The sequence below is a fragment of the Pyxicephalus adspersus genome, chromosome 12, assembly GCF_032062135.1.
Source record: "Pyxicephalus adspersus chromosome 12, UCB_Pads_2.0, whole genome shotgun sequence".
In the NCBI taxonomy this organism is placed as follows: Eukaryota; Metazoa; Chordata; class Amphibia; order Anura; family Pyxicephalidae; genus Pyxicephalus; species Pyxicephalus adspersus.
This window is the reverse complement of record NC_092869.1, coordinates 17,031,666-17,043,573: the sequence shown is the minus strand read 5'-3', so window position 1 is coordinate 17,043,573 and position 11,908 is coordinate 17,031,666. Positions and strand designations below refer to the sequence as shown.

Sequence of the window (11,908 nt, the reverse complement as noted above, 5' to 3'; positions counted from 1 at the left end):
TAGAAGAGGAAGCCGGCCGGCTTAGAAGAGGAAGCCGGCCGGCTTTTTCTTCTAAGGAGAGGACACCCGACGCTGGAGGACAATTCTGGAACACGGACCCGACGCTGGAACACGGACCCGACGCTGGATGAGCACAGCGGGACCAGGTAAGTGAGATTTTAATATAGACGAAAAAGTACGGGGTTATCGATAGTTCCAAAAATTTTTTGCACGGAAAAGTACGGGGTTAGCGGTTGGGAGGTTAAATGTAGATATAGATCTTTTCACTGGAATCCATTGGACATGAAGAAAGGTTGGTGGTATTCAAAATGCTAGCATCTACAAAAAAACAAAACAAAAGATTTTTTCTCAAATATGTTCTATGACAAGGAGTTTAAATGGTTGGAAAACTCTTAAGTTGTTACTTTAGAAGCTTTTGGATAGCATGCAGAAGGTTAGAATCTGTTCCTTCCTGTGTTTGTTCCTTCAGAGTTACCCATGTCTTTTTTTGTTTCTTTTCCTTGTTTCATGGGCTTTTAAAACATATTCTTCTTCTTTTAGGGAAATTATGGTGTGCAAAGAAAAACAAGAAAAAGAGAAAAAAAATACTATACAATGCCAATAAAAATGATGGTAAGCCTAAACGTATTTGATAGTATTTGGTTTAACGTACAATAAAAGAATGTTATTTTTAATTTGTTCTAAGAACTCTTTTTTCCATTTAGATTATGATAATGAGGAAATCTTAACATATGAAGAAATGTCCCTTTACCACCAACCAGCAAACAGAAAGCGACCCATAGTTCTTATAGGACCACAAAATTGTGGGCAGAATGAGCTGCGGTTGCAGTTGTTGCACAATGAGGCTGATCGTTTTGCCACTGCTGTACCTCGTATGTATATTCTTGTCATCTTTAATGGACGGGATTGGTGTGTGTGTGACCATTGAGCTAGGTTTGACAAGGAGAATCCCATTCTGAGAGAAATTCCTTCTGAAATTGCTAGTCTCCCGAAGTCACTGACAGAACAAGTTTGCATATCAAAAGATAATTTCACTTTGTCTTTTCAGGTTCAGGACAACCTTTTAAGGAGCAATTCTGTAACCAGTGCAGTTCGAGCTGCCTAAACATGTGGAGTTGAACATTTATGAACTGTTGGTTGACCTAAAGCGTACCTAAACTCAGAATTTTCACTTTACATAAATGGGGAGACAACCCTTTTATGTAAGGTAAAAATTCTTTTCTTTTTTTTTTTTAGGTGCAACACCCTTTTTTAAAAAAAAAAAAAAAGGGTGGAGCACCACCCCCTAATTCAATGAATGGAAGCACAAAGCCTCCCGGGATACCTACATCACACATCCCGTGAGGCTCTTGGGTACTCCTTCTGCACATGCCCAAGCATCTTTTCGTGTGGAAAATTTGCTGATCTTGCATGCGCAGTGAGATCAGCAAATTTATTTTTCATCCTATGTCACCCAATCTCACGCCTGGGTCGGGTGACGTAGGATGAAGAACCTGAAAGAAGAGACGAAGCCCCGGCTCCGGGATGACGTGGGACCAGATGCAAGACACCCCCCGAGGCATCGGACTGCCCTGCGGGATTAAAGGTAAGTTTTTATTTTTTTTTTTGGTTTTTTTGGCAGTTTTTAGTTTAGTTCCTCTTTAATGAACAGCTCGGCCTCTAAACTTTGTGAGATAAGTTATTCTTTCCCATAAAATTTCTATAAAATAAATCTGACTATGTTTTATGACATTTTTCAGCTTTGTTGATTGAACTGTGATCTGTCCTTAATTGACTTTATAGTTTACTTGAACATCTCTATTCTGTACTGTATTTTTGTAGATACTTCTCGAAGTCGGAGAGATAATGAAGTAGCAAGTCGTGATTATCATTTTGTTTCGAGACAAACATTTGAAGCTGACATAATGGCTGGCAAATTTATTGAGTATGGGGAACTTGAGAAAAATCTTTATGGCACCAGTGTTGATTCGGTGAGACAAGTTATTAATTCTGGAAAAATCTGCCTTTTGAGCCTTAGTACGCAGGTAAGTGGCTTCTATACAAAGTGAAAACTACTTAAATCATACACATTTTGGTTCTTCAAACCAAACAAATGCAGTATTTGACATGACTGGGTGCCTAATGTCAATAGCTAGGCATTCAGGGGAGGTTTAAAGCAAAAATTCTTGCATTTGGCAGGTGTTTGCAAACATATTTTTATCAAGAAAAAAGTGTGGCTGCCTACTAGTAAGTGAAAACAGACCCTTTGAAAGGCTTGGGACCTTCCTGGATAGAAAGTTGGACAGTAAGCATATGTACCCCTTCTCCTATCCATAAAAGTTCTCCTGAATTCTGGCGTACTAAAGGAAGGCGACCAAAAAAATGTAATTCCCTTCCTCTTGGGCAAAAAACAGCCCCCCCCCCCCAGACCTGCTCCAGTAGTGACAAAGGCCATTGTTGGGGAGAGGGCCTTATCCTCACAATTTAATACCTGTGTTGTGGGGGTATGTGGGTGGGGAGCTTATTTGGAATCTGGACCCCCCCTTTTTAAATGGAGGGCCTCCATATTACCCCACAGCACAGGGGTTATATTGTGGGAATGAGTTCCTTTCCTCAAAGGCTCTGCTTTCAGTAGTTTCAAAGAAGGTAAGTATACCTTTGCGGGGGAGATAGGCAGGGACATCATATTATGATTAGGTCCTCATTGAAGTTACTTAGCCATCAATTAGTAATCCACGGTGACCAGACATCCACAGGTATAGAGGTTTCTATACCTCTAATGAATCCTTAAGCTTGGCAGCCATGAGTCATTAGTGAAATACCATGTAACCTTCCTCTTCACTTGTACTATCGGTGGTTTGCTAGAGAACAAGGCATTTGCTAATGTTTGTTTCACTGTTGTAAATACATAGTTTAAAAGTTTGGCTTGATACAAACCTGAGGTTTCAACTCCTCAAAGGATCTTTATGAATACTTACTTCCCCCCCTATCCAGAAGCGTTTAATGCAGGGCAAAGCCACCAAATAGAAGGAGCCTACAGCTCCACATTGTCTAAAGCATAGATGAGATGTTCATGGTTTAAACTTTGCTGGTGGCAGGTAGATACCAGCACATAAAGGACCTTTATAGAAACTTATCATCCCACACTTTGAGAGCATTGCATAATGAGGCTGGAGATGTTTTTCTTTAATTGTGGGGTATCCACAAGAGTGTATCTATAAGTATAGTACACTTGTAGACTAACTGACGGGTGTACGAGGGGGTGCTGAGAAGTTCCCGGCTTTGCCCAGAAAGAAGAGAGCCAGAGTTATGAAATAACACATTTATTCAACATATTCCCCCGAGACTGATGCACTTGGTACAGCATAGTTGCAGCTTTTCTAGACCATTCTAATAAAAGTCCTTTGGTTGGGCCACAATCCAGCTCTCAGCAGCATCTTTGACGTCTGAAATGTCCTCAAAACATTGCCCCTACAGGTGTTTCTTCAAAGTCGGGAACAGATAATAGCCCGAAGAGGCCAGGTCAGGTGAGTAGGGGGGATGGTGGACCAATTGAAAACCCAGGGTGTTCAGTTTGGCAGCCACAACATTGAACGTGTGAGCAGGTGCATTGTCCTGCAAAAAAAGGATCCCTTTGGTCAACTTTTTACGGCGTTTCAACTTAATTGCCTCCTTCAGCTTGTCCAGGAGGTTAGCATAATACTGTCCGGTGATACTAGAGCCCTGAGGTATGTAGTCCACCAACAGAATACTGTCTTTGTCTCAGAAAACCGACGCCATTCCTTTTTTGGCCAATTTCTGGGTTCGGAAATTCTTCGGGCGTGGGGACCTGCTGTGGTGCCATTCCTTTGACTGTTCCTTGGTTTCAGGATCAAAGATGTGGAGCCAGGTTTCATCCTCAGTCACTAACCTATCCAAAAAGTCCTGTGCAGCTTCAAAATGGGCCAAAATGGCTTTGGATGCTTCAACTCTTTCTTTCTTCTGATCACTGTTCAAACAATTTGGCACCCACGTCGCTGAAAGCTTGCGCATGTCTAGGATAGTGGTGATAACAAACCCAACACGCTCCCCTGAGATGTAAAGCTTCTGGGCTATTTTTTTGTGGATATTCGTCGGTCCTCAATAATCAGCTCATGGACAGCATCGCAGGTTGCCGAGTCAGTTGAGGTTGGGGGGTGCACACTGCGGGGCTCATCTTCAACGGTGAAATACCCAGTCTTGAAACAAGATATTCAGGTTTTGACAGTGCTGTAGGAAAGACACTTCTCCTCCAGTGTTTGTGACATCTCAGTGTGAATGTCCTTTGCTGACTTTTGCTGGAGAAACAAAAACTTCATGACGGCCCGTAACGACGTGAAACTTGCTTGTACCTCTGCCATCACAGCTTCTCACTAAAAGAAAAACAGTTTTAGGAATCACAAAGACTTGATGTTTGCACAGTTACATACTAAGAATTTAGGCTGTCATATGCCCCTACACTCATTTTTCTATTTCATCTGGAAGGGGGCAAAGCCGGGAACTTGTGTGATATGAAGTTATAGGAGCTATTTGGGCTACTCTATAGTCATATTCAAGGCTGCAATTCTACCGAGTCAAGAAATCTGATATCTTTTCCATGACTCCAGAGAAGCTTTCCCAAGGTAGGGTAATTTATCATGTTCCCATTTATAGGGAAAAGTCTGAGGTTAGTGCTTCAGGGAAATGATCTATCGAGGGCCCTAGATTTATTGTAGTTTACAGATAAAATCGAGAAAGTGGACAAGATTTGGGAAAGGTTAGGAAGCGAAACAATTGGATTAGTAAGAAAAAGGCTCACATCATCAGCATAAAGGCTAATTTTGTGGTGATATCCCCCACTTCTGGTCCCATGACATTCTCTTTTATCATTAGAACGAGGGGTTCCATAGCTAGGGCTAACAATAGGGAAAGAAGTGGGCATTCTTGTCGGATGCCTCTGGAAATAGGTTTAAGTTGGCATTCTTCCTTAACATATTGTTCAAATACTCCTGAGCTGGTATATAAGACTGGACCTATTTAAAGCAGAACCAAACTTAAAACAAAAAAAAAATCACACATACCTATAATCCTATGGGTCCTGCGATGGCGCTGGTTCCTCCCATAATCTGGTCCCACATTGTCTTCGAATTCCTCTTCATCTCAGCACAGAGGAAGTGCCGGGCGCCACCATCTTCAGTCTTCACTTCTGTCTTCTTCTTTGGTCTTCTTTCTTCGTCTCACACCTACAGTGACGTAGCCGCTGTGATGGGGGGGGGGGGAGCCAATCTCGCTGCGCATGCGTGGGATCGGCATCGCCTTCCCCTAGGAGGAAAATGCCCCTTCTGTCCATGCCCGAGATCAGAGCAGGTGCAGAAGAAGCAGCCAGAGCTTTCCTGGATGCATGACGTAGGTACCCCGGGAGGCTCTGCAGTCTTATTAAGTCTTGATCGCCGCAGTGATGCACCCTTTTTTTAAAATAAAAAAAGGGGTGTTGCAACATAGCTGGGATGGGGCAATTTAGATCAGGTGATGTAGACATAGGTGATGGTTTTTGTCTAACTGAGGAGATCCCAGTATTCAGCCTAGTCGCCAGAATTTTGACTGTTTAATGTCGAGATTCAATGGTGAAATTTTACTTTGGTCATAAGTGAAAGGTTTGGTCCCTATTAGGTTTCGGGACCATGCCGATACCAGATGTGAGGGTATCAGAGCCAAGATTTTACCATGTAATGACACTAAAAAATCTTACCAAGTAAGGAGCAAGGATATCAGAATTTCCTATAGTAAATAGCAGAGCAGCCATCTGGCCTAGGCCTTTAATGGGGCTTAAGCCTTCCTGAAAAAAGAGTGATTGGGGCCCCATGTTTACTGGTAAGGTCGTCAAGTAGTGAGGAAAGTTTAAGTGGAAAAGGAATTTTAAGTCGAAAGTTCTGAGTCAGGGAAAAGGGATTCCTGGACAGCATATAAACTGCATAGATGGGTATGAAACTCATGTAATATTTAAGTAGGATGACTGGAAGGGCCAAAGTTGGGAATATGCAACTGGTGGGGTTTAAAGGCTTTGGAATTTGAACACAATCTATTGGCTAAAATCAAGCATCAACTAGCATCCCTTTAAAACCCTTTAAATAATACATTATTTAAATATTTTAGGTTATACAGATACATACACATTTACAGTGGAATTGGCCGCCTGGGGCACTGCTCTCTGGCTTCTACTCTTTGCATGTGTTCTACTTGTGAGTATAATCGGAGGTGGGGCTGGGTCAGTGCACATTTTGTACCAGAGTGCCAGCCTGTGGATTAATTTGTGTGGGTGTGTATAAAAATAAATATATAAAATCAGCATGTCTGATATTTAGTATGCTATGCAACAGACAAAGGAGCACAGATAGTTAACCCTCATGCTGGAATAAGAAAAGCAAAAGTTCTTTAAATATATTCAAAACCTATTTAACCTGTAATGCTGCAAAAAAGGCACAACAAAAACATTTTGATGGCCAGTATAGTGAGATAAAGAGAATAAAAGTATGTAAACTAAAAGTACAATTTTAAATTTTGAAGCACCTAAATCTTAAACCTCTGGGTTTTTTCTGCCATCTAGCAGAGGAACGGACACTGTAAAAATAAAATGGTGGTATAACCCCATCCTACTCCCAGAATGTCTGTTTGTTGCTCAGGATCATATGTGCCTCCTATATAGTTCCACTGTTTCCAAGAATTTTTTACTTGATACAGATTTTACTTTTTTTTATAGATTCTCCTGTACACTGTATCCCACTGTAACAGGACTGGCATTGCTTGCAGTGCAAGGTTGTTCATGGCCCCTTATAACAGAGGTCGCAAGAAACCTACCTACTCCAGAAAATTCTATTTCTTATTTGTCTACAGCCATGGTGACTTTTGAGCTATCAGCAGTGGAAACTTTGACTCACTCCGTGCGAGACTGAAGAGCACATCTCTGAGACATCTCAGTCAGAGACCATGTCTGATTACTTCAGATCCCTTAAAAGGATCAAATGACCTTCAAACCCAGATTATGATTAGAGATATCAGTGGTGTTAATATTTTTTTTTTGTCTTTGTGGTCTTGTTTTTCGCATTAGTCTTTTATGAGTACATGTTTAGACACTGGGGGGCACAAATACACCTATCCCCCAGCAGAAATCTAAGACACATATTGCTAAAAGAGCACAGTAACAAATTTGCAAAGCTATGTGAAGTTGTGAAGGTGGAAGACCTAGTGGTGGCAACCCTAGATGCTACTGCTACCCCTAACAGGTGGGAGATCAGCCCATCTAGTTGGGGTGGGGAAGGCAATGCAGGAAGGTGTAGACAATTTGTTGTCATATGGGATTCTATTATTATCAGGACTGTGCTCTTATCTACTCTGTGCTCTGTGCCATCCGTTCAGAGGATTGCTGCTGCCGATGAGAGGTGAGCACACAGCTTAGCCTTCATGTGAAGGAGACACAGGCAGCCCCGCCCCCATCTCATAGCACGAGCTCTGCCTGGGAAATGTATCCACCTCTAGCTCTGCATGTCTTTCTGCATCCTCACAGCTCTGTGTACAAACTTCCATATCTCCTAATATGTATGTCACAATGACCTGTAATTTTCAGGGTGTACAGGGGACCCTCATAGATACTATTTATTATAATTTCAGCCCCCCAGCTTTAAAGAATTTCAAGATATCGGAGTCACAAATGTAAAAAGTTATGAAAATTGAACTTTGGGGTTGCTGAGGAAAGTACAACTAGGCGTCCTAAATTGAAAGTGCAAATTGGGGACCCCGGAGCCACTAACATACCAAGAAGCATTGGGGTGGGGCCCCTAAACATATCTTGACCTGTCACAAATCTGTACCTATAAAACTACTGTCTGCTTATCTTCTTTGTACACCAATTTCTCTGAGGTGGGGGTACAAAACTGAAAATATAGGTGCAAGTGGTGGGCACATTCTCCCCTTACAATCTCATTACTACAGCATCATTAGAACATAAAACACTCTGCCCATCAAATTAGGCCTCCCTGCCCTGTTACACATTCCTGACCACTTATCTAACATTCTGAACTTTGGGGAATGGGAAGATTTGTAAGAAACCAAAAATATAGGTACAAGTGGGGAACATCTGTGACTAACATCCCCTAAAACTTCATCACTATGGCATAATTAGAAAATGAACTCTGCACACTAAATGTTATTGAGGTTGAGGTACAGGAAGGTTACAGTCATGTGTAACAAGGAAGAGCATTTTGATGGACAGTATTTTTTTTTAATGTAATGATGCCATGGTGATGAAAGGTGATCGCCACCCGTGTCTCCCATTTCCTCCTATATTTTTGTTTCCCTGCACCTCTTACTTCTGGAGAAATTGGGGTTTGAGGTAAGATGCAGACAGATATGTGTAACAAAGCAGGCCGCACATTTTGCTAGGTAGAGATTTATGTTCTCATAACGCCATAGTAATTACATTTTAAAAGGTTTAGCCACAAGTGTCCCCCACTTGCACCTACAGTTTCAGTTTCCTATGCCTCTACGTGTACCTTAATAATTTCAAGTTAATACAACGAACGGTTTAGGAGATCTGAAGGTTTGAACACAGCGAGTTGTTAGGCTGCAGAATATGACAAGCAGCTTTTACACTCACATTGCTATCACACTGCGCTGCCGATGACATTACACACTGCGGATAAACTTCACAGACAGTGTTTTTATATAGAATATGGAAAGTGATGAGAGGGGATCACTGTCTGTCTTGTTCCCATCTGATATCACATGCATGATGCTATTAAAGCATCCCCACATTTTTAACATTATATTGTGCGTTTTTTGTTTTTACACTTTTGTGGAGAGGACCTCTCCCCTTCAGTCTTCACTTCCATTTCGGTAAAGACCGAAGGGGAAATCCGCAGTCTCCTGGGATATTTGCGTCACATATCCTGAGCTCTGCACTGCTCCTTGTGTGCATGCACCTTCAGAGGATTTCTTATAATGTAAAAAAAAAGTGTTCAATCTAATGCATGCGCAGTGCAAGGCAGCATTGGACGTACAAGTGAGCATTAGAGAGAAGGTGGAAGCTGAGCCAGCATGGGCCTGCTGGGCCAATTTTGTAAAAGAATCAAGTGAAAAAAAAAATGCTTTCACAGAGGTTTACTTTAACTAAATACAGACACAGGAGCACATCTGACGTTAGGCTGAATTCACATCGGCAGTAAGGTTACATTTGCTCATTCCTCATGCCAGGAACCACTACTGCTTAAAAAACTTCTAGCTCTGAAAAAGCCCAGCACTTACCGCCTGTTACCAATCCCAGGTGCCTAGCACTTACCGCCTGTTACCAGTCCTAGATGCCCAGGACTTACCGCCTGTTACCATTCCTAGGTGCCCAGCACTTAGCGCCTGTTACCAATCCTAGGTGCCTAGCACCTACCGCCTGTTACCAATCCTAGGTGCCTAGAATTTACTGCCTGTTACCAATCCTAGGTGCCTAGAACTTACCGCCTGTTACCAATCCTAGATGCCTAGAACTTACCGCCGGTTACCAATCCTAGATGCCCAGCACTTATGGCCTGTTACCAATCCTAGGTACCTAGCAGTTGCCAGAAGTCACCCAGAAGGGGTAAATGTTTTTTGCTGCTAATATGAGCTAAGCCTAACTTGTTACACCACTTTCATAATACTATTACACTACTACAAAGGATTATACTCTTAAAACTTTAAATTTTAAAAATTTTAAATCTTAAAATACATAGAATAGAAAAATTAGATACACTAACGGGCAGGCATTACAAAGTTGTAACAAATAATTGGGAGAAGGTAGAACACTGAAACAATAAGAGGTTACTGGATACCCATGGCATAAACAACTGGGAGCACTACATTTGCCGTGTTTTGCCACACCCCCTTTTTTACCACCCGGCTGAAAAAAATTTCTGGGGAGAACACTGATAATGGTATAATAATGGGAGATTTTAACTACCGTGACATTAACTGGAGTAATTCTTTCTACAAGTACTGAAAAAGGGAGGCAGTTTATGAATTTAATACAAGATCATTTTATGGTACAGTTTATAGAAGCCCCAATTGGAAATGATACTCTGCTGGAACTAGTTGTTTCTAACAATGCAGAGCTTTTTACCAATGTGCGTAAAAAAGAGAATCTGGGTAGCAGTGACCATAATATGATTTCATTTATTGTAAGCTGTAAATAGGAAGCAAAAACAGGAAAGATAAAAACATTCAATTTTAAGAGAGCAAATATTCCATTATTAAGGCCGGTTCTCTGTGACTTCGACTGGGAGAGAATATTGCCATTAAGAACACAGAACAGAAATGGGAATGTTTCAGGTCTGTTCTACACAAACACACTGAAAAATATATTCTAGGCTAGAATTAAACCCTATAAGGAATAGCAAATATTAAAAAAGCCATAAGGAATAAGAAAAGGGCATTCTAAAAATAAAAAAATGAAGGAACACCTTCATCATTTTAAAACTATAAAGAATATACCAAAAGATGATAAAATAAACTTTAAAATGAAAGACACATTGCAAAGGAAAGTAAGGCAAACCCCCAAGTTTTTTAAATATATTATTAGCAAAAAGATCAGATCAGGGCACCTAGGCCCCTTAAAGGATGTCTTGTGTTGGTACCTGGGGATAAAAAAAGGAGGGTTCACTAAACACTTTTTTTTAGCTCTATATATGAAGGAAAATGGCAGAGCTCAAGTCCAAATTCATAATAGCAATGTCTTAAACGGTTCAGAATGGCTCACAATTGATATGATTGAGAAACAGTTGTGAAAAATTAAGATTGACAAAGCACCAGGACCTCCTTGATTAGATCCACATGTCCTTAAACAGCTGAGTTATTTCACAGCCATTGTTTTTAATTTTTAGAGACACTTTAATTACTGACATGGTACCAATAAATTGGCGTAAAGCCAGTGTGGTTCCTATCTTCAAAAAGGGAGCAAAATCATTACCAACTAACTACAGACTGATAAGTTTAACGTCCTTAGTTGGAAAGGTCCTAGAGAGTTTGATAAAGATCCACATGGAGGAGTTTCTGCTAGAAAATAATGTTATAAGTGATACTCAGTATGGATTCAAGAAAGACCGAAGTTGTTAAACAAATTTACTAAATCATTTGACACAGTACCCCACAGACAGTAAATATGTAAGTTAGGGTCAATAGGTTTAGAAAAGCCAATCTGTATATGGATAGAGAACTGGCGTAAAGACCGCATCCAGGGAGTAGTGATTAGTAATGTACCCCAGGGTTCAGTGTTGGGACCTTTACTGTTTAACTGTTTTACTGTTTTTAAATGACATGAGTTTGGGAATAAAAGTACCATCTCTGTGTTGGCATATGACCCCAAACTATGTAATGGAATTAGGTCTGTACAGGATGTCTAATATCTACAAGCAGACCTGGATGGTGTGCTTGGATACTTGCAAAACATTTTATATCACAATTTAATAAACGTTTTGGGCAATAGCTTGAACAAGAATTGGGATCCTTGTTAGGTTTTAGCGGTTACATGAGCCCCCAATGAGTCAGCAGGAAAGGTGTTACCTTCTGTAATGGCATTGTATGCCTCAACAGTGTGGGTTTGAATGGGAAAAAATTCATTATAATAATGAATCACCTTTATCTGGGCCTGGTACTTTCCCTGATGTTGATTTGGAGATCGCTTTTTGTAATTCTTCAGTGGTAATAGGACTCTTTATTTGGTTGTTGTGGTCCTTGTGTCTAGTTGGCAGCCCTGAAGTCTTTAGATGATACTCAATAAGAGCAGCTGAGTGGATTAATTATTTATATCACTGAGATTATATACCAAGGAAGAAAAGGCATGAAACAACCCTATTGCCGTAGAACCATGCACTTGTTTTCCTGTGGTCGTGACTATGCTAGGTATGTATGTTTG

At 40.9% G+C, this 11,908-nt stretch overlaps 1 protein-coding gene across 1 annotated transcript in view; it reads left to right on the top strand.

The window, feature by feature from the left end:
• Positions 1-11,908, top strand: part of PALS1 (protein associated with LIN7 1, MAGUK p55 family member) — a 107,692-nt gene that overhangs the window by 76,728 nt on the left and 19,056 nt on the right. The window contains exons 10-12 of the mRNA XM_072428767.1: positions 541-612; positions 705-872; positions 1,822-2,024. Coding sequence (XP_072284868.1) covers positions 541-612; positions 705-872; positions 1,822-2,024 — 443 coding nt within the window. The remainder of the gene's footprint in view (positions 1-540; positions 613-704; positions 873-1,821; positions 2,025-11,908) is intronic.